At 33.0% G+C, this 24,665-nt stretch overlaps 1 protein-coding gene across 1 annotated transcript in view; it reads left to right on the forward strand.

Annotated features, from left to right (window-relative positions):
• The first annotated feature begins 282 nt into the window (after positions 1–282).
• LOC128179704 (mucin-3A-like) overlaps positions 283–24,665 on the forward strand; it is a 29,018-nt gene continuing 4,635 nt past the window's right edge. Inside the window, exons 1-15 of the mRNA XM_052847228.1 lie at positions 283–753; positions 2,410–2,584; positions 2,961–2,978; positions 3,375–3,478; positions 4,736–4,806; positions 5,242–6,251; positions 8,737–9,207; positions 10,032–10,376; positions 10,535–10,867; positions 11,041–11,358; positions 12,254–12,691; positions 13,199–13,405; positions 13,764–13,799; positions 22,427–22,738; positions 22,881–23,234. Of these exons, the coding sequence (XP_052703188.1) occupies positions 703–753; positions 2,410–2,584; positions 2,961–2,978; positions 3,375–3,478; positions 4,736–4,806; positions 5,242–6,251; positions 8,737–9,207; positions 10,032–10,376; positions 10,535–10,867; positions 11,041–11,358; positions 12,254–12,691; positions 13,199–13,405; positions 13,764–13,799; positions 22,427–22,738; positions 22,881–23,234 (4,243 nt within the window). The 5' untranslated portion in view covers positions 283–702. The remainder of the gene's footprint in view (positions 754–2,409; positions 2,585–2,960; positions 2,979–3,374; positions 3,479–4,735; positions 4,807–5,241; positions 6,252–8,736; positions 9,208–10,031; positions 10,377–10,534; positions 10,868–11,040; positions 11,359–12,253; positions 12,692–13,198; positions 13,406–13,763; positions 13,800–22,426; positions 22,739–22,880; positions 23,235–24,665) is intronic.

Below are 24,665 nucleotides of genomic sequence, written 5' to 3' on the forward strand. Positions count from 1 at the left end.
GAGATGACATGTTTTGAAAAGCTTAGCGATTTTAATAAGGACGAAAGATATGTAAAGGTAATCTCTAACAAATGGTTTAGAATTTAATATAAACATGTTTCAGTTATTTTCATGAAATGTTGCTTTAACTTATCGATCATTACCTGAAATTCTTGAAAAGATTGACCTGATTAATCATTTGTAAATGGTATTGTGTTTTCTTGAAGCTCTTTGTAAAACCTTGTACAGGAGAGGGGCACCTTCTTTTACAGCAAATCGTTGTCTGAAAAGCATTTGATTCTTTTAAGATATTTAAAATGTCTTCTTTGGCTCGTTGTCTCGAAGAAGTTTATTTGCTTACTCCACATATGCACATGATTTACACGGTCAATCGCTGACACTGAGTTAAATTGCAGACAACTTCACAAGTTCTATCATGTTTCTTAGCGTCTTCCAAAAATTAAAAACGTAATTAGTTCACTGAGGTTAGGTCAAATTTGAAATATACGCAGTTTTGTGTGATGTCGAAAGTTTGTCTTTCTCATGTTTGGGGGAAAAAACTAGGAACTGGAAATGCTTTTGATGAGGATAAATAATGTTGCTAGCAACTTTTTACGAAATATATAATTTGGATGATTCAAAGAAACTTGGCAGTAGTTTGCATACGTTATGCCATTTATTGGAGAAGAATTTAATCAAGACAGTTGATTCTATCCATACAAAATGAACGGATTTGGAGATGAACAACACACCACAGACTGGAGTTTTGATGGGGTACGACAACATCCATTGTTCAGAAAGTTTGTTCAGTATATCATTTTAAAACGCCATTTTATTGAAAGATAACGTCCAGTATTAAAATGCTTTTATGAAACTAAAGAAAGCTTAGAACCTTTCCTTTATGAATGTTTGTTACGGCATTGTGGTTTGTCGCCTCTAAATGAACTTCTCAACAATTTATCTTTAAAGCGATCATCTATAATCTATTAAACAATATTCGATTATCTTTTTGGGGGTATGCCTCTATCTATCCAATCATCCATACCTTTACTGAAAAAACTGTTTATCTGTGTGCGTTTTGAAATGTCCGTCTATCGAATGTAAAAAAACAAAAATCTTTCTAGTGAAAATTTAAAACTAGTTTATAGATGTACAAAAACTTGAATCGAATATTCTACAATGCGAGAGTTTGTTTAGTTTTCGCCACTGTTTCCATGGCCTTTCTACCGTTAATTCGTTGTGGTATATCTGAAGAAAACACCCTGTATTGATTTTTTGTCAAACTGGAAGTATTTTAAACGTCGTTGTGGTTGGGAATAAATATGTCAAAGCACAAAGACTACGATCATTATCAATGCTCGGTTCGCCGTGTAATTAGGCTGACATTGAATGAACTGTCCAAATGTTCCGCTGAACGACCGTTATTCTTTTTCTAAAGATATTGTCTGGGGCATATTTATTTGATTGAAAGTTGAGAACGGTGTGCAATGCATTAAATATATTCATTATCTGTTAAATAAGGCAAACTAGTTGACTTATGTAAATGTACAGCAATATACAATAAAAAGAACATTATTAAGGTCATCAATAAAGAGATTTATAAATGCAGTTGGACGAGATTTTAATATATATATTTTTAAATTTTGTTTTAATGTTTGATCAAATTATATTAAACAAATATTTACTCATAGATCAATATCACATGAAACAAGTTTTTGTAAATATACTAGAAGTCTGAATTACGACGTTTACATTAAAATAGTCTGTTTTGACTTGAAGATGAAAAAATCTTATACTTAATCTTGATGAGCAATTTAATCATGCAAAGCATTTAAAGGGCTATTTTCTTGATTTTTGTATGGTGAGCCTAAAATGTCAGTATACGTTAATCTTTCACCGACACTGTCAATAGTGTTTGAAATTTTTTAAACCAGATTGAATCGGACGATAAATTAAACGCGAACACTGTAATTAAGAGTATACTATTGAATTTTTTGTGGTGTAGAATAACTTTACCCACTATTCTTTAAGGATTCACGGTTTTTATCATTTGTTTCCCCATATTCTAATGTCCACAATGCTTGAATAAGGCATGTTTAATAGGCAACCAAAATTTGAGTGTCATTTGTTGAGTTATAAGAGGGTTACAGAGCTTACAATGTTTTACTATCCAAACAAAGCTTTTTTTTTTTTTTACATTTTGTGCATGTCAAAGTTTTTCTTCTCTGAATATTAAATTTAATGCTGAATTGCTTAATTCATGGTGCATAACAATTGCTTATTTTTTGTTCAGCATAACGTTCCGTTTGTTTTATATTTAGAACATTCAAGGGAGTTTTCAGCCCTATTCAAAATTTTGTCTTTAATTTAAAATAATCAAAGATGCTTTTATGTTTTTTAAATTACCGTATTATTTGTTTTATTTTCCAGGTAAACCCCCGATACCATAACCAATCCTATATCAATGGGGACAGGTGGTCCTCAACCAACACTTCCGAATTTCCTCCTATTAATCGTCCACGCCTGGTTAAGATAGTCAGTTTCTGGCTTACCCTGCTTCTGGTTGGTCTTATTTGTGCCATTATCTACTTGGCACATATTCGAGGTAAACATATAAATTTTAAACAAAATCTCAAAGTTGTCTAATTCGTATTTCTAATAATGTAAACATGTCTCTCAATAACTCAATATAAATGTAGTCAAAGAAATTGCCCTTAAAAATAAATACCCTGTCAACTGGTTTTTTACGCATTAAACTGTTTTAAAGATTTGGAAAACCGGCTGATTTCATTTCAACTCAACCTCAACTAAAGAATTATACTTGATGTATTATATGCTGCAAAGATTTCAATTTTCTCAAATTGAATATACCTTAGTAGAACTTCTTCATCAAGGATATTTCTCACAATCTCGGGTATTTTTTATGTCACATTTTGTAAGCTCAAAAATTAAAATTAGAATATCCAATATTTATTTTTCAGAAACCAAGACTCGCTATTGTAAGTAAAACTTCTCATTCTCATAAACAGAGGCAAAACTTCTTTATAACTTGATAACCAAACGTATTGTTTGTTTAGTTGCTTATCAACAGGTCAAATTTAACGATTTTACATTGATAAGGAAATAATGTAACAGGACTTATTTTATATTAATTATGTATCCTTGAAAAGAAAATTGAGGTATTGTTCATATAAATTTTGCTTACATATATAACTGCGATTGTTCTTTTAGAAACGATCGTAAAAATAAGTAATTAGAAGAGTTGGTCTGGTAAGAAAAACTGAAATATTTGAATTAAAAAACATTATGCTGGACTATTGTGTTTTATCAATATAGACATTGATTTATTTTCTTTGTGTTTTAATGAATCTTTCTATTATGAATTGTATTTATAGATATTTCACATGGAAAGCTGGCTATTCTACAGGAGTATTCAACAGCTCTTGGTAACAAGGAATCGATGGAATATAAATCACTAACTGCCAGTTTTTGCAGTGAGGTATTACAATGAAGTACATGTAATATCAAGTTAAAATATATGTTAATACTAATGCAAATAAGTGTATGCTTTACAGGATATGCAGTGGTATTCTGATTAAATCTTTTGAAGCGTATTCTTTAAATTTGAATAATTTTTTTAATTAACTCGGATAATGGAAGGTTCAAACTTGATCACCACAGATACCAGTTTACTGGTATAATTCACTGAATAAGGCTTACTACCATGACGCATATTTTGTTTTTAAAAAATTTGAATTAAAGCGTAATTATTAAGGAATGAATTAAATATTTATTAGTTCTATACAATATAAAATGGTTTCAATGAATTCAATATTATTTGAATTTATACGATATAAAATGGTTTGGATAGTTAATGCTTTATAAACCGCGATAAAAAGCGTAAATTATTCCAAATCATTTTATATCGAACAACACCTAATGAATATCGAATTCATTGCTTTTTGGTATTAATTAACCCCTTCACGGTAACTGCAGTACTGCTCTTTTGCAAGGGGGCTAAATAACATGGTTTGGTGAAATATGACGTTACGTCAATTGTTTCATTTACGTCATTTAATTATCTACCTACTGAAATTTCGGCAAATTGTATCATTTTTCCCTGCAAGAGAGCAGTACCAAAGTTATCGTGAAGGGGTCTATTATAGATTAAGGTCAATATCTAGTAAATGAAAGATGTCTACAGGTTTCTAATATCAGGTTATAATTTCTTTCAATGATTTTCTCACAGCCTTGTTTGATAGGGTGTACCGGGGCTTAAATTTCTGTAAACACAACTGAAAATCATGTTTAACAGTCAATTTCTTTGTATTATGAAGGACAAAAGTAACCAATCTCGGAGCTTTGTCCATTTTTGACCAATGAAATATATCAAGAGTACCAACAGTCTCTTTAAACGACATTAAACACGCTATTGGCCTCCTTAAATTTAAAATGATATTCAAACGTAACATAAAGCGGAATGATGATGTGTTTGTAATATGTTAGTCTTATTATTACGGAGCAATATTCTTTAAATGATACAAAAAGATATTTAAGCCAATCAAAAAGCAGTTAAGACTAAAATGAAACTACTTTTTGTTATTCAGCAAATGAATTAAAATATCGTTTTTAGTCGTATGGATTTCTACGTTTCTACGATATCATTTCTAATAATTTATAGCATGAAAAATTACTGATACAACATTTTATACCCTAAATATGCTGATGAAAATATTTCATTGTATACCAATTTTAGATGGATAAGTCATTCAGGAGCAGTCGTTTACATACAAAAACCTATCGGATGTGCATTGTTACGAATCTAAGGTATGTGAAGGAAGTCATAATTTGCTTATGTTTAAAATCGTTCAGATCTGAAGCTAAATTCCCCCATGGTATTTTGATGTAGAATTTTGCAAAAAAAAACCAACCGTTTAATTGATGAAGCAGTAATGACAATTTCCATTTATCTAAAAGTATGAATAAAGATATGCAAGTTTCCATTCTTTAAATTTACATTCGTATATTTTTACGTTAGTGATTTCCTTCTGACAATGCTCTCATTTTATATCCGTTTGTGTCGCTGATAAATATAGAGATTTTATTTAATAAAAATAGTAAATATTTATGAAAACAAGGATAAAAAAATCAATATGACCTTTATTGCTAATATAAATATTAAGAGACAAACTTCTTACCAGAGATAACTTGACTAGAATGGTATCATAAATTTGTTTGATGGACCTGTAATTTCCGTTTCAGGCCAGGTAGTGTGATTGTGACTTTTACGTTATACTTTGACGCTACAGTCGATTTGTCGGATACGGAAGTGATAAAGACCATCAATAATTCCGTACAGCATATTGGCTCCAAAAACATGCTGGGGAACTATCCCATCGACATAAATGGAATCTCTATTACTACCACATTAACACTTTATGAACAGGACCCGATACCATTTCTAGAACCTGACAGTGATTTTATTATACCACCAACAACTAAGCAAACTACTCCATCGACAACAGTGACGTCAACATCAACTATTCCGGCAACAGTAACAACAGCTATATCTCCAGCAGACACAACTGAGACAAAATCGACGACAACGTCGTCAACAGAAACAACCAAAGTAACAACGGTGATGATTCAGCCAATCACGAAGACAACTAAATCAACTACGACTATGCCAATGACAACAACTGCTGAAACAACAACTTATTCCCATACAGAAGCAATTACTACTTTGTTAACCTCGACAACAGAACCAAAAACAACGACGACGTTGCCTTCCACAGTAACAACTAAACTGACGACAACTATACCGCCTACGACAACAACTGAAGGTACAACGTCATCACATACGTCTCCTACCACAACAATAACGCCGTCATTGGCACCAACAGTAACAACAAAACCGACAACTACCATTGAATTACCCACATCCACTCAGGATACAAAAGCAACTACTTTTGTTCCAACCATAACCACTGAAGCAACCACGTCAACGAATTTGCCACCATCATCAACTACGAAGGCGACAACTCTTACTCCATTTACTTCATCAACTGAAGCCAAAACAACAACGATAATGTCACTTATCACAACAGAAGCTACGGCCTCTCTGTCACCAACAACTGAAACGAAAACTACAACAACAGAAGCGAAAACAACAACGACTTTTTCACCTTCGACAAGAACCGAACAAACAACGCCAACAGTAACATCTGAAGTAACAACAACGGAGACAGGTTCACCAGCCGTAACAACTGAAGGTAAGATAATAATGAATACAATAATACATTCTATAGCAAAAACTAAATTAAAACAGGTATACATAAAAACAACGACAATGATTTGTATAACCAGAATCAGGAGAAAAATTAACAACAATATCGCCAGCTAAACTAAATGAAACAACAGTATCAGCAACATTGACAACAACTAAAGCAGCTATAACTATCTCGACTAATATAACTAGCAATACGTCAACTACTAAACCAGTTAATGAAACTACAGAAACATTGACGACGTTACCACCCACTAAAACAACTGAAGCAAAAATGTCAACAACATTACCTACAACTGTGAAAACTAGAGAAGAAACAAGTATGCCATCTACATTAACGGGTAATTCCACAACTATTTCATTTGATGAATCAACAGGGACAACGACAGATATGCCCCCACCAGAAACAACAGACGTTTTGATGACAATAACACCAATTGAAACGACTAAAACAACAGTATCAAATACATCGCCAACAACAAAAGAAGATACAACTATCACAACTAATACAACTAGTAATATGTCAACAACTATACCAGTAAAAGAAACAACAGAAGCTAAAACAACAGTATCAAATACATCGCCAACAACGAAAGAAGATACAACTATCTCAACTAATACAACTAGTAATATGTCAACAACTATACCAGTAAAAGAAACAACAGAAGCTAAAACAACAGTATCAAATACATCTCCAACAACAAAAGAAGATACAACTATCTCAACTGGTACAACTAGTAATATGTCAACAACTATACCAGTAAAAGAAACAACAGAAGCTAAAACAACAGTATCAAATACATCGCCATCAAGGAAAGAAGACACAACAATCTCAACTGATACAACTAGTAATATGTCAACAACTATACCAGTAAAAGAAACAACAGAAGCGTTGACTACGATACCACCAACTACAAAAACTGAAGCAACAATATCAGCAGCGTTGCAAACAACAAAAGAAACAACAACTATGTCGTCTACTACAACGAGTAAAACGACTTTTGCGTTAGAAAAAACAACAGAAGCATTGACGACGATGCCAATAACTGAAACAACTGAGGCAGAAGTGCAATCAACATTGCCAACAATAGAGACATCTGTAGTAAAAACAAGTATTCCATCTACATTAACGGGTGGTGCAACAACAACTTTGTCACTGATGGAGACAACAGGAACATCGACATTATCAACAATCTTTATGTCAACCGAATCACATGGGGCATCAACAATGAGTGAGATTTTAACAACAGTGCCGTCAGGTGCGATGTCAACCAACACAGATATTTCAGTCGAAACACCCTTAGGGTCAACATCAGTATCAGTTAAAAATAATACATTAAGCAGCAATGACACGACTGTGCCAACAGATAGTTCAACTGAGAGTTCATTTGACTCCACAACCACTGTTAAGACTTCTTCAATTATTTCCCATACAGTTTCAGATAATGCAACAGCTGAACCTACAGTTCTGCCAATGTCGGATATTTCAACACTCATATCAACTGAAGGTGAATCTCTTCAATTGACTTTCTTAACTCCGTCAACCAAATTTTCTTTGTACTAATTTCCAAAGAATAACATGATTAACCACAGAACGTATGGTGGATGATATTACTCTCGAAGCATCTACTGGTTTTACAAACAACACAGCACACAGAGACAATTAATATAATAAACAGGCACATGAAAATGAATTTCTAGTAAAGAATTTACAGTTTAAAATATTACTTAAATAAAACGGCAAATACTAAATCCTTATCATGCCAAGACTTACGCGCGAAAAACGTTCGACACAGCATTGCGTGGTTCAGTAAAATAATTTATATACAGGTACATTTGCTTTCTGTACAAGAACATAGTCTTCATATGTTTCATTCAGTAGAACCGACAAGTAATAGAATAATACTAATCATCCATTAACTTCAAACGCAAAAATGATATATACTTTTGGGAAACTAGGCATTTGGAGCTAGTTTGTACACTCACCAAAACATCATCAGAAAAACGGAATTGTAAATCTACTCTCTCGAAAATGGGAAACAAGATGGATGTGTGACCCTAAAACAAAAAATGCAACTTCAATGAGTCCATATTAACGTAGTACGCAAAACATACTTCGAATGCAATACAATAAAAACTTAACAGAAAAGGAAAAGGTTTCCAAATGGCTATTTTTCTAATCACTTATATAAATGCATAGTTGACTGACACAAAAGTTTAGATATAGCTTTGTTGGAGAAACGTAGACAATTAAAAATAATATAAAAACACAAGGTTTATTTTACGGAAAGATTTATGAACAAGAAATGTAAAGAAACAACATGTAAAGATAAAAAAAATTGACATTGCAATCAAAGAGGCGTTGCATTTATCACTAGCTAGGATTTCGATAATTGTTTTTTTTTTCATTTTAAAAAATACTGACATATTTACACGAATATATATTGCTAATATTTTAACGTCAATTTCAGAAACAACCGTGAAGAACACAACAAGAGAGGCCACAACCAGCAAGGATACCACTGAGGCAACCGTTACAAACACAACCAGCGAGGATACAACTAGAGAAGTCACGACCGAAGCAACCACAGCAAGTACAACCGCCGCAGCAGCTACAAACACAACTAGAGAGGACATAACGACAGCATTGTTTACAAATACAACTAACGACGTCACTACAGAAAATACTATTACAATGACAACTAGCGAGTTCACGACTGGTATAACTCTAAACACAACTACAGAATACACAACTGAGCCAGCCGTTACTAACACAACTAAAGAATACACAACTAAGCCAACTGTTTCAAACACAACTAATGAATTCACAACTGAGCCTACATTTACAAACATAACTAGAGAAGATACAACCGTTGTTAATTCAAGCGGTGACACGACCGGAACATCCAGTATTGCTACAACGGTTTCCCCATTTACTGCCGGTGAGTATTTTTCCACATATTTTATAGAATTTGAACAAAGTAAAACAACAACTATATGAACATGTTCTTTTATAAACATATTTTGGATTTGCATTCCTTACACTAAACTCTTTTTATTCAATTTTAATCAGCATAAACAAATCAATTCTGAAAACATTAATGACAATTTCTGTTGATTTCTACATTTTAAAATACACAAAGGTAGGTTTTTATCAGTATTATATAAATTTGGTCAAGTGCACTTTTGTCCTCTGAACGCCTTTAATGCTGAAGAAGAATATTTCGCGTTTATAATTTCTAAAACTGATCAGTTGCTATGAACAAACGTTTATTTTCGTGTGAGAAATTTTCACGAGGTTTGCGAGAGCATCGTCGACACGAATATTTTTCGCCGCGAACCAGGCGTCGTATGGTTGTTATGATAACAACATCAGTCCTGACAAGGCTTAAATGCTAATATAGTCGTCGCAAACTAGTTTACCGGACGTAAGTCGCGAAATAAAGTCGTCTCAAATAGAAGTTATTTAACAGTATATACAATGCAGTATCATTTTTCATCTTTTTTGGATATCGTATTTCTAGTACTGTGGTTTCATCAATATTCGTTGAATACCAATTTTCGTGGATTTCGTTGTTAAGTTGATCCACGAAATTTAATGTTCATTAAATTGTAATTTCTATTAACATTTTCTATTGATAGGGTCATTGGCCACGAATTTACGTATCATTGAAACTGTGATTTTCACAATATCCACGGAAATTGATACCCTTGAATATTAATGAAACCACAGTATTTGCTTAGCTAGAAGGTTTTGTAATTTCAGATGTAAAGTTCTCGAGCAAAAACATCCTTGCCAGGGAAGATACAACGTTAGAATGCGTTATTACAGTTACAGATCAATGGAAGAAAGTAACTATCAATCAAGAAACTGAGACAGACTTTGTATTTCTAGCTGAGTTTTACAGTAATGGTTCTGTGTTTTCCCAAGTTACAAGTGAATTCCTGTCTGTGGTTTTTAAACAAGATAACGAAACGATTGAAACCATTATACATATAAACATTCAAAACTCGAGTTCATGTCCGTCATTACTTCATTTTGGCTGTGGAATAATAATGGAGGATACATTTAAATCTGTTATAACAAAAACTAGCGTATTGTCCATCACAGGTAAGCTATTTTTTCGACATTTTTCAAAAACCAAATTGGAAAAATATTATGACAAAAGCTAAACTCTAATTGCAAAGAGTGGTTTGAAGTAGGATGCAGTATTAATCTTCTGTATAATGTAGAATACAATAATGAATAAATTACTCTTTTTCTTGTAGCACCTCTTCACAATGTAACTCTGGATATGGCTAATGTATACTACAGTGGGGAAAGATTAGAGCTGATCTGCCGGACGATCACAGACTTTGAATATGGAGACGTTGCTTTGGAGGTCCGGTCTCCGAACGGTTCAGTTTTCAAAGAACCTGCTCCGAGAACCAAGTATGCATCAACAAGGAACAGTGATTGTTCCGTGAACTTTGAGTGGATGTTTAAAAGTGGAATTTCTTTGGATTCATCTCTGAATGGATCGACAGTGTGGTGCATTGCATCTAACAGACTCTTAAACACATCTGTCTCCACGTCACAATTGATCACCGTTTTGGTGTCAGGTTTGTTTGTAATTCAATGAATTATATATATGAATTATGATGTTTCGATTTAGAAAGAATTTTTTTCCTGATATAAGCTATGACATTGGGTGATTTTCCGGAGTGACGTTCGGATTTTAGTAAGTAAGTTTTCTTATATAAATGATTAAATTTAGTGTTTTCTTCTTATTCAGAGGTGTCGTTTTCACAATATTACGTGTCTGATTCAGTAGGAAAACCGGTGACGATTGAATGCAAAACGAACACTCTATCGTCAGACATTGACAAGATGGCCGTGTATAAAACATTCAATGGCACAAATGAAACGATTGCTGTATATTCTAACGGAAATACAAATAGTAGCTCAGATCTTATAGCGACATTTCTGGATGGAGTTCTGACCTTGACGCTCTCAAGTCTAAAGTGTAACGACGAAGGATTATATATTTGTATTGTAACAACTGGAAATTCAGAAGTGTCTTCACCTCTCTTCCTAACTTTGCAACCAACAGGTATATGTAAACCTTGTTATTTTATCGTTAAAAATGATACACAATTGTGCTCGACAGAGTGGGAAACCTATTCAAGTCATTGCTTAAAGAATTGTTAAATCAAAACAAATCTTATCTAAGTATACCAAAATAGCCTCAAAGAGACAAATCTTCAAGTAATATTCTTACTTGATGTTCAATTTTAATGCAACAAAGAACAAAATAGTTTAAAGAGACAGTATAGCTGAAAACCCGTGTGTTGAATTTTAGATTCACCATTGTATCGTTAGGAAATAAGGAATAACATTGAATTTAACAGTTAAAGTACATAAAATTCCTTTTCACATACCTATTTTATGTTAATATGACCTTCCTGAAATTAAGGGTCGTACAAACCGGATTAATCTTATGTCGTTTATTTGTGTTCTCCATGCAGAAAACTACAAGATCTTCGCCCGACTACAAAAAAAAATCAAAAAGCAAACACATGCTGAAAAAGAACAATTCTAGGTATCTTAAAAAAATTGAACAATTATTACTTGAAAACCTGTTTAGGAGAATCTTCGCTAGCCCTGCGTGTGTTTTGTTTATAGTAAATACGTGTACTTATTAGAATAGAAGGCGAAGCCCAATAACTCGTTTCGATGTTTATATTTATGGGTTATAAATAATTAATATTAAATGAAATAATTAGATTGATTTAATGAGAAATTTGTAGTTTTGAAAGTTTTAAACTTTATGAGTAGTACAAAATGCCGAACCCGATTAGAAAATGTTTTCAAATCGGTTTTTAATAAGATGCAACATACTGTCTCTTTAAACTTACATTTGAGATTAATTTTTAAAGTTCAACTAGTAGAAAGTTAAATTTGCAATGACTTAAGTGTCGTATATGAGGACAAAATGAATCTTTCAGTTTTAGCTGGATCCACGGGTGTCTCCATGTCTCTTAACATTGACATTGTGGAGAACACTTATCGTTATACATCGGAACACTCCTGCTTTGGAGAGATAGGATACCCGGATGCAAGTGGTTACCTGTCTTTGACCGCCACTCATCCAACCAGTGGTGAGACTGTTGTTTACAATGAAGAGGTCGTTACGGACACAATGAAAGTCAAAACTGCAGTTGGATCAAACATTTATGATTATGGTGTGACTCTCGCAAATGATTTTGTGATTCTAATTAGGGAAGATAGAAAGGTGCAGGAAAATTGCTCTACCATACACAAAGTGAGGTTCTTTCTCAATGTTTCGAGAGAGTGGAGCAGGGGAAGTTTAAAATGCGAGATTCGGACAAAGGAAGAACGGATACCTACGAGCGTAAAAGAGGAACAATTTTATGTTATTCCCAGTAAGATCAAAATATATTTTTGAATTTAGAAATTTATTATTTTCATTTGTGTTTGTCAACCACTATAAACCTCTAGTGTTTGCTATCAGTTCTCTGAAATAAATTTTTTTTAAATGAAATTCGTCAATATAGATATCAACAACAGAAGAGAGTGAAATTTGAATTCTCTATTCTAGACTTCAATGGAAGAAATATATTTCAGGATTGATATTACTTAGCATTTTACATTTTCGCCTGGTTATAAAGTGATGAATGCATATAAATATATGATTGTCGTAGAGATATCTATTTTAAATCGCCTCTTTTTAACCCAACCCCCTCCAAAATACTTGTATATTAATTATTATGATAATTAATCAAAGGATTCAGATTCTCTAAGCCAAACTTCAGATTATTGGTTCTGATCTGTGAAGGGATCCAACGTTTACAGGTGTTTTTTTTTAATTTATATTCTTTGGAAATAAAAACAACTTTCATTTATCAGATACAACAAAATTGATTTTGTAGGCGATGCTTGTAATAACAACAACAAAACGACCCCATTTAATCTTGATCATGAAAGACAAGACAACTGTAACACCTATATACGGTGTGGTAGAGGAGAACCACCTGAAGGGAAAACGTGTCTAGAGCCAACTCTCTGTATGGACGTCCAGATAGGCTACTGTGACGACTGTGAACGAGCCACATGTAGAGAGATTCGAACAACAACAGGTTAATACATATTAAATGCTTATCATTGCGAAATTATTCATTGTTTTATCGATTAAGAAGGGAAAATTGCCAGCAAATTAGCGAACGATCACAAATTTAGAAAATCATTATATTTCTACGGCTATATAATGATACATATCTAAAGACATATTAAAGAAATATGTTCGCATGTGTTGATAACGAGTGAACTAGACAAACAAACGAAATATCGTAATCACAAACATTTTGATTTCCTTAACATTCAAATTCGTTTAAACTTGTGTTTATAATTGAATCCAAATTGTTCAGTATATAAATGAAGAAATACTTTAATATATAAAATAACATACACACATTAAACAATGTTTTACACTTTCAGATACTCCCACGACTGAATCCATGCAAGGAAATGGGTGTAAGTACATGAAGATGGCGTTTCTGTTTTTAACTTGTGTTGATACAAAATGTTTATTGTGTTGTTTAAAACCTTTATATATTACATTGTATTATAGAATGGGATTTCCCTATATTGTTTAGGGTTTGTGTGTGGTTTACGTTCATAATTAAGTGAGATTTTCATAGCAAACATAGATTGAAAATGTTTGTATTAAAGGTTATGTGCGGTATAATTCATTTCTCGCTACCAGAGTTAAATTACCATGGAGAGCTTTAAATTCAAAAATAAGGTTGGAGATAATTGAAATCATATTAAAAACTAGAGCAAAGCTCGTTGCAAAGCAACGAGTGGGTCTTCCGTTAATGTCGGAAGTAAAGCTGGAAGTTCCTGTAAGAAGCAGAGCTTTTGAACCAATAACAAGAGTAACGATAATTAAAAGATGAAAAAATCGAATTATTCCTGGTACGACTTAACAAAATCCGAATTATTTTAAGTACGAATTAACAAAAACCTTTCTGATTCCAAGAACAACTTAACAAAAAAATCCGAATGTGTTGAAGTACGACTTAACAATTAATTTTGGTACGAGTTAATTTTACTTTGAACATAATGCTATTTTCTTAACCAAGAACGTGGAATCAAAATTTCCGGAAAACTCAATTTTTAAATTCCAATATTATTGTAATGCATCGTCCGATTTTAAAACGGATTTCAGTTTAAAATTAAGCATAAAAAAAGCTTCTTTGTTGCTTTATGAATAATATCAAATTATTGGTGAGAAAAAAAAATATTATAAAAAGACTTAATTGCCCTTCTGGCCCCTAATTTTAGGGGTCAGCCCCTTTTTCTTGATATCAAATAAAAGGGCTCGCTAATTTAAACATATTTGTTCTACAAGTGTTCACAACTTGTAAAACGTTATCGAGATATCTAAACAACTGTGTTTTAGGGGCTGACCTTTTAACACCTTATCGGGGCCACTAACAACAACATTTTTGGTTTCACTTTGTTAAGAACAATATTTTGAACAACTTTTGTTCTACATTGCTTTTCAAAATATTTCTCCTTTTTCAGATATTAATGATCAAAGTTTTCAACTTCTGGCCCCTTGAAACCCCTAATTACGTAATATATGAATTAGGTATGATACTGTATAGATAAACAGCTGTACAGTGAGCATTTTTGCTTCTATAATTAATAACAAAATATTTTTCAGTAAAGAGTTATTATTTATAGACTTTAGAGCCCCCTTGGCCCCTAATATGAGGGGCCAGCCCCTTTTTCTTGATATCAAATTAAAGGTCTTGCAAATATTAACATATTTTGTTCAACAAGTGTTTAAGAATTGTTAACCTTTCTCAAGATATCTGTATAAATGTGTTTTAGGGGCCGACCCTTAAACTCCTTACCGGGGCCACCAACAACAAAATTTTAGTTTTCGTATTGTTGAGAACATTATTTCAAACAGCTTTTGTTCTACAGTGCTATTCAAAATATTTCTCCTTTTTCTGATATTATCGATCAAAGTTTTGAACTTCTGGCCCCTTGAAACCCTAATTACGTAGCATATGACTAAGGTATTGTACTGAATAGATATACAGCTGTACAGGAAACATTTTTGCTTCTATAATTAATAACAAAATATTGTTCAGTAAAGAGTTATTGTAAGAAGACTTTAGAGCCATCTTGGCCCCTAATTTGAGGGGCCAGCCCCTTTTTCTTCATATCAAATTAAAGGTCTTGCAAAATTAAACAACTTTTGCATTACATATGTTTACAAAATATTTATACATTAAACGATATTACAGAAAATGTGCGAAAATTTCGTGAAAAAATTTGGTGCTAATTTTCAGGTTCAGGCGAGCTTCGAAGTCTTGAGCAATTTTCATAATTGGAAGCATGGGGGTACATCTACATACATTTATATACAATCCCTGAAAATTTCAAGCTTCTATCTTGATTAGTTTTGGAGGAGATGCGTGGACAAAATGACCCTTAAAAATTTACAAAATCATCAATATCTGAAACCGGAAGTGACGTCATTATTTGAAAATTTAATATTATGTAGCACCGATCATGCTTTATCGGTCCTGGAAATTTTGTGCATATCAGTTGTATAGTTTTTGAGAAATTGCACTTTAAAAAAGTCAGAAAAAGAAAAAAAAGAATAACTAGAGCAAAGCTCGTTGCAAAGCAACGAGTGGGTCTTCCGTTAATGTCGGAAGTAAAGCTGGAATTTCCTGTAAGAAGCAGAACTCTAAATTCAATAACAAGAGCAACTTAAAATAAAAAGTTTTAAAAAAATCGAAATATTCCTGGTATGACTTAACAAAATACGAATGATTTTAAGTACGACTAAACAAAAACTTTTCTGATTTCTGATTTCAAGAACGACTTAACACAAAAATCCAAATGTGTTCAAGTACGACTTAACAATTATTTTTGGTACGAGTTAATTTTACTTTTTTTAAACCAAGGCCGCGGAATCAAAATTTCCGGAAAAATCAATTTTTAAACCCCGATATCTCTGTAATGCATCGTCCGATTTTAAAACGGGTTTCGGTTTTAAATTAAGCTTAATAAAAGCGTCTTTGCTGGTTCATGATTAATATCAAAATATTGGTCAGAAAAGAGTTATTATGAAAAGACTTAGTAGCCCTTCTGGCCCCTAATTTGAGAGGTCAGCCCCTTTTTCTTGATATCAAATAAAAGGTCTCGCTAATATAAACATATTTTGTTCTATAAGTGTTCATGAACTGTAAACCGTTCTCGAGATATGTGTACAAATGCGTTTTAGGGGCCGACTTTTTAACCCCTAACAACAACATGTTTGGTATCATATTGTTAAGAACATTATTTTGAAGAACTTTTGTTCTACATTGCTTTTCAAAATATTTCTCCTTTCTCAGATATTAATGATCAAATTTTTCAACTTCTAGCCCCTTGAAACCCCTAATTCCGTAACATATGACTTAGGTATGATACTGTATAGATAAACAGCTGTACAATGAGCATTTTTGCTTCTATAAATAATAACAAAATATTTTTCAGTAAAGAGTTATTATAAAAAGATTTTAGAGCCCCCTTGGCCCCTGATATGAGGGGCCAGCCCCTTTTTCTTGATATCAAATTAAAGGTCTTGCAAATATAAACATATTTTGTTCAACAAGTGTTTAGGAATTTTTAACCTTTCTCAAGATATCTGTATAAATGTGTTTTAGGGGCCGACCCTTAAACTCCTTACCGGGGCCAACAACAACAAAATTTTAGTTTTCGTATTGTTGAAAACATTATTTTAAACAACTTTTGTTCTACAGTGCTATTCAAAATATTTCTCCTTTTTCTGATATTAATGATCAAATTTTTCAACTTCTGGCCCTTTGAAACCCCTAATTACGTAACATATGACTAAGGTATTGTACTGAATAGATAAACAGCTATACAGTGAACATTTTTGCTTCTATAATTAATAACAAAATATTGTTCAGTAAAGAGTTATTGTAAGAAGACTTTAGAGCCATCTTGGCCCCTAATTTGAGGGGCCAGCCCCTTTTTCTTGATATCAAATTAAAGGTCTTGCAAAATTAAACAACTTTTGCATTACATGTTTTCACAAAATATTTATACATCAAAAGATATTACAGAAAATGTGCGAAAATTTCGTGAAAAAATTTGGTGCTAATTTTCAGGTTCAGGCGAGCTTCGAGGCCTTGAGCAATTTTCATAATTGAAAGCATGGGGGTACATCTACATACATTCATCTACAATCCCTGAAAATTTCAGGCTTCTATCTTGATTAGTTTTGGAGGAGATGCGTGGACAAAATGACCCTTAAAAATTTACAAAATCGTCAATATCTGAAACCGGAAGTGACGTCATCATTTGAAAATTCAATTATATGTAGCACTGAACATGCTTTATCAGTCCTCAAGATTTTGTGCATATCGGTTGTATAGTTTTTGAGAAATAGCGCTCCAAAAAAGTCAGAAAAAGAAAAAAAAGAATAACTAGAGCAAAGCTCGTTGCAAAGCAACGAGTGGGTCTTCCGTTAATGTCGGAAGTAAAGCTGGAAGTTCCTGTAAGAAGCAGAGCTCTTAAACCAATAACAAGAGAACTAAAATAAAAAGATGAAAACAATCGAATTATTCCTGGTACGACTTAACAAAACCCGAATGATTTTAAGTACGAATAATTAAAAACCTTTTTTATTCCAAGAACGACTTAACTAAAAGAATCCGAATGTGTTTAAGCACGACTTAACAATTATTTTTGGTTCGAGTTAATTTTACTATAAACATTACGCTATTTTTTAAACCAAGGACGCGGAAACAAAATTTCTGGAAAAATCAATTTTTAGACCCCGATATATCTGTAATGCATCGTCTGATTTTCTAACGGATTTCAGTTTTTAATTAAGCTTAATAAAAGCTGCTTTGTTGCTTTATAATAAATATCAAATTATTGGTCAGAAAAGAGTTATCATAGAAAGACTTAGTAGCCCTTGTACCCCCTAATTCGTGGGGCCAGCCCCTTTTTTATATCAAATGAAAGGTCTCGCTAATATAAACATATTTTGTTCTACAAGTGTTCATGAATTGTAAACCGTTCTCGAGATATCTGTACAAATGTGTTTTAGGGGCCGACCCTCTAATCCCTTACCGGGGCTACTAACAACAACATTTTTGGTTTAATATTGTTCAGAAAATTATTTTGAACAACTTTTGTTCTACGTTGCTTATCAAAATATTTGTCCTTTTTCAGATATTAATGATCATAGTTTTGAGTTCTGGCCCCTTGAAACCCCCTAATTACGTAATATATGACTTAGGTATGGTACTGTATAGATGAACACCTGTACACTGAAAATTTTTGCTTCTATAATTAATAACAAAATATTGTTCAGTAGAGAGTTATTGTAAAAAGACATTAGAGCCCTTTTGGCCCCTAATTTGTAAGGCCAGCCCCTTTTTCTTGATATCAAATAAAAGGTCTCGCTAATTTAAACATATTTTGTTCAACAAGTGTTGATGAAATGTCAACCGTTCTTGAGATATCTGTACGAATGTGTTTTAGGGGCCGACCCTTTAACTCCTAAATGGGGTCATAAACAAAAGCATTTAAGGTAGCATATTGACAAGAACACCATTTTAAGCAACTTTTGTTCTACATTGCTTTTAAAAATATTTCTCCTTTTTCAGATATTAATGATCAAAGTTTTGAACTTCTGGCCCCTTTAAACCCCTTATTACGTAACATATGACTTATGTATGATACTGTATAGATAAACAGCTGTACAATGAACATTTTTGCTTATATAATTATTAACAAATTATGGTTCAGTAAAGAGTTATTGTAAGAAGACTTTAGAGCCCTCTTGGCCCCTAATTTGAGGGGTCAGCCCCTTTTTCTTGATATCAAAGGAAATCTCGTGAAAATTGAAACAACTTTTGCATTACATGTTTTAAAAAATTATGTGCACATCGAAAGGTATTACAGAAAATGTGCAAAAATTTCGTGGAAAAATTTGGTGCTAATTTTCAGGTTCAGGCGAGCTTCGAGGCCTTGAGCAATTTTCATAATTGGAAGCATGGGGGTACATCTACAGACATTCATCTACAACCCCTGAAAATTTCAAGCTTCTATCTTGATTAGTTTCGGAGGAGATGCGTGGACAAAATGACCCTTAAAAATTTACAAAATCGTCTATATCTGAAACCGGAAGTGACGTCATCATGCGAAAATTTTAATAATATGTAGCGACGATGATGTTCTATCACTCCTCAAAATTTTGTGCAAATCGGTTGGGTAGTTTTTGAGAAATAACGCTCTAAAAAAGTCAGAAAAAGAAAAAAAAGAATAATAAGAATAAAGAAAAAGAAACCGTAGAATAACAAGAGGGTCTTCCGTTGGAAACGGAAGACCCTAATAAAGAAAAAGAAACCGTAGAATAACAAGAGGGTCTTCCGTTGAAAACGGAAGACCCTAATAAAGAAAAAGAAACCGTAGAATAACAAGAGGGTCTTCCGTTGGAAACGGAAGACCCTAATAAGTATGTAAAAAGTGATCACCCCAGTGACGCCATAACGTATAAATGACGTCATGAAGATTATCTAAGTTTGATAAATTAGTGTTTTGGAGCCAAAAAATGGGTGTTTTCCGACGATATTTTTTACAACCATTTTAACTATAATGTGTATAATTATATACATTATAAGAAGAAAAACATATAAAAATCGTATTTGAGCAAAACTGCAAAGGCAAAATAGAAAGAAAAATGTCATTATTTTCATTTGTTTGCAAAATTGCAGAAATTTGTTCATTTTTTGTGACGTCATAGATGAACACCTATTGGATAATGCCGATTAATAGCAAGATAAATGTGACTGACATCCTCCGTATAATGTTTTGAAGATTTTATTTTAATACGATACAATTAAGATATTGGTGGCAGATAATGGACAATACCAAATACGTATTTACTACGTATTTTTAAAGAAATAAACTCCCTTAAAACATTTTTGAAATGCTAATATTTTGGATTTCAAATTTTTTTTTCGTAAGCTAAAGAAATCGGTGGACTTTTAAAAATATAAAATGCGATGAAACGTTTTAATTTAAACATATTGACTACGTACTGAAATTGTTTTTAATCCACTTTAAATAATAAATACCATACAAATAAAACCACTTGATGAGATTAATACATGGTTTTAATAGACCTAATGATGGTTAATCAACTGAAGACGAAGTCCGAGGTCGATATACATGTACTCTGATCCTGTCTTTTAAAGGGGCATGGTCACGATTTTAGTCAAAATTATTTTCCGATTTTAATGTGTACGATGTGAAGCGGGCAGCTCATTACTGTATTTTTGGTTAGAGTTATTCCCTTTGATTTATTGATTCTTGATTACTTTAAATAATGCACCCACTGATAACCAATTAGCATCATTATTATTTTTATACAATAATAAATATTCAATGTATATAAGTTGTTATGCATAAGTAGTTTTTGGGTTAGGCCGGATTAGTTTGTTTATTTTTGATTCCCCGTTTTAAGATACCACAGATTATTTTAGGCCGGCACATATATAGGGACATTGTCAAGTTCGTGAAGTAGAACGACTGTTTGGGGTTAAACTTGAACTGGTACGGCTAGATTGGGGTGTGGACAATCCTGCTCTATCTAATCTTCTTGTGATTTAATCTACGATACAGAGTGTGCGGTCATCCCTGCTCTGTATCGCATTAATACTTGTGTGCGGTCATCCATGCTTGTTTTAATGGTGGTTGCGGCGGAGCACTAGTGTGTGGTCATCCCTACTGGTGTTCTGGTCTTTCTAGCGCAAGTGTGAGGCACTCCGTGCTTGCGTTAGGTTGAGCTGTTGGCGCAAGTGTGCGGTCATCCCTGCTTGCGTGAATGTTGGTACCTATTGAGTTGCGTAGGTGTGCGGTCATCCCTGTCTGCGTAACGTTGAGTCCCTATATATATATGTGCAGGAGCGGTGATTCAAGTCTGCACTTGAAAATATTGGCAGCAATCAGGGCTATCCGATTCTATCTCGGGTACGGGCCCGCGGGGATCACAGACAGTGACCCCCTTGCACGTTACAGATGCTTCAGTAAGATATTTTCAATAGGGAACTGGAATGTGAGCGTAATTTGTTGAGTTATAAGCGAGTTACAGAGCTTACAATTCTTCGCTATGTAAACAAAGCTTTTGTTTACATTTTGAATGTTGAAGTGAAAATCCTATTTTAGACGTACAGTGAATGTGATAATCGTTAGGAACTGTTTATTTATGCTTAAAATGAATTTAAAAAAATAAACAAATCAGCTTGAAAAAGAATTTTTACTTGTTTATTGAACCTATGTAAACAAAAACAGGGCACGAGCCTTGTTTACATGACGAAGAATTGTGAGCCCTGTATCTTGCTTAAAACTCACCGACTGGCACCCAAATTTGATTGGGAATGCGTTTTTAAAGCATTGTAAATAATAAACACAGAAAAATAGAATTTGATAAAAATCGTGACCATGCCCCTTTAAACCATTATAAACCGATATCAAAAGGCAACAATTGTTTATTATAATCAATTTAAAAATGATTCTCTTCAGGAGTATAACTGTGAAATATATGCGTCATAATTTATAGACGTTGAAATCGTTATTGTGACGACACAATGTCGCACATACTAAAATCAGTATTTTGTCATAAAATCTATTTTTAGTACAGTAAAGTTTATAGATTTTTTTATTTTAGTATAGTAAGGTTTATAAATTAAAAAAAAACAACGATCACATGACAGCAATCTATCAAACTTATGCTTTGAAAAAACGATATTATAATAAATATTTTTACTACATATATTTCATCACAGGTAAATGAAATTTGCAGAGGGTCCATAAAATATCAAGATCTAGAATTTTAAGAAACACAGGAAAGTTCGATTTACTAAATAAGTTTATCATTTTTAAACGGTATAAAAACCGTTTGGATTTGTCTATATTTTCAAGTTCACGTTATTTTGTCAAGAATTATTTGTGTCTTTTTATTCAAAAGGCATTTACGAAATTAGTTGGTTTAATCTATTTTAGTGAATTGAAAACATCAAATATAATCTTCTTTATGTTATTTTTGTCAGATTTTGACTGTAATTCATCGTACGTATACGAAGGAGAAACCGCAAATATCGGTTGCAACTTAAATACGACTTCATTCTTTTCTATCAATGTGACGAGATTGAATTCAACCATTGCGTCCATACTAGCGGACGGAAGCGTTATTGTCCACTCTGAGTACCAAGGTAAACTGACTGCCATACTTTCCCTCGCTTCATTGCGTCTTAGTATCACCCTCTCATCAGTGATATGTTCGGACTCTGACACGTACACGTCAAAAATGTATCTACGCTCAGGAGATGTTCCTTTTACAACCTTCAAAGTTATTATGAAAGGTTAGACATTGTATTTTTCCATTGAAAAGTGTGTTTTGTTGGGCTTGATATTTTTTTATACGAACTTGTCCTCTTGAAAATTTTCTAAATTAACTGCGCCAATTATTTGTTTGCCATAATTGTTTTGTATGTTTTTTGATAGTTAAACCGGAAAATCCTTCGCTTACACTTGATCATAGCCTAATTGATGGACAAAACTTGAAGTCCCACAGTTGCACTGGTTATGTAGGAAATCCACCAGGATTTCTGGAAATCCAGATTAAGCGTTTTAGTTATTCCAACTTTACGAAGTACAGTACACCACTACAAAGAATATCCAGCTCTCTGGTGGACGCAGGAAATTGCAGCTTTAGGCAAACATTAAACTTTTCAATAGATCTTACATCAGATAGTTGGAGCAATGTGACGATGAGATGTGTAGCAGTCAATCGAGTGTCTTTAGAGGTCACTGACGTGGTCCCAAGTTCTTTTCTGTTTTCAGTGACGAGTATAACAAGTAAGTAAAGATTTTTATATATTTAAATATTCTAATAAATGATAGTGACGCTGAAATGTGATGCGGATCTCAGATTCGCAATGATCGGAGACAAGTATAAAATCTGAAAGTCTCGAGTACAGTCTATAGTTTATCATCCTTTACGAATTCAGAAAGACTAGACTATAGTTAGCATAAGCTGGATACAATGCAATTATATATATATAACACTGTGTGGAAAAATCATAACGTTTCATTAAACTGTTTCTAGAAATATGAATGGCCGTTTGCATAATTAAGACATAGTTTAAAAACATCACGTTTTTATTTCCCATTTAAGTATATTTAAATATATTGTATTTCACCATAAATAACATTGTACCATATCTACAAGTTTACTTCAAGCTGCAGTGTAGAAAAGTAGTAGCATTTAGAGTAAACAGACAGGATGACAACATTTTGTAATTCTTTTTATGCAAAAACTCAATTTTCTCACATGGCCTTTGAGAATATTTAAAACCGAATAATTCTAAAAAAAAGTTTACTACTGTTAATGTCTCCTCATCAGTTTGTCGTGTTTCCTCATTCTTTGAAACATCAATCAAGTAAAGTGTGTTAAATTTTCTTGCTAATCGACTGTCGCCATTTTTACCAATCTAATTCAATTTACAGGAAAATTTGGAACGAAAAAACAAATGATATAAAACCTTTACATGTCTTCATTTTTTACCTTTGGGAAAGTGCAATATTTGTCACCCTTATATTTACATCTACCTAGTATTATTCCCTCTATTTCTTACGGAAATTTATAGTTAATTCATAGCTTTATAGAATTAGCCAGATTGAAATCTACACGCCCTGTTTATCTATTGGTCGAAACCTACAGCGGCTGAAACTGACAAGAACTGAGATGACTAAAAATTGACACACCTTCTTTACCAATTGGTCAAAACCTACAACGACAAATGAAAACTTGCGGACTGCACGAATTAATCATGATGATGTCAGACTCAGTGTCTCACAGGAGACGATTTGGCTGTTTCTCAAAACTAATGTTGTACAATAACAGTAATATTTAGTGAACTTTACTCACTTTTCATTATCCATTTATTAATAAACTAAAAGAAAGGTGTAAATATAAACTATAAAAATATTTCTTTGATAAGTATGCGGGTTATGAATGCGGATTATGTTTTTGTTCTGCAATGATCGCTACTGTTAGGATGTGTACTTGTGTATGGCGTCATTAAATGTTGTGTATTAATAAAATGTTGAACTTAAACATGGTGTCAGAAGTTCTCCAACGAATGAACCCCGCCGCTTAAATTGTAGTCAGCGAACAGGACCAAGCCTTCGCGGAATGTGAGAAAACAAAGCCAGGATACCGGGTATTGTATCACAGCCCCGACAATCCCGTATATTCATCACATTTTTCGCAAATAGTTCGCCTCA

The sequence above is a fragment of the Crassostrea angulata genome, chromosome 4 (genome assembly GCF_025612915.1).
Source record: "Crassostrea angulata isolate pt1a10 chromosome 4, ASM2561291v2, whole genome shotgun sequence".
Taxonomy (NCBI): Eukaryota; Metazoa; Mollusca; class Bivalvia; order Ostreida; family Ostreidae; genus Magallana; species Magallana angulata.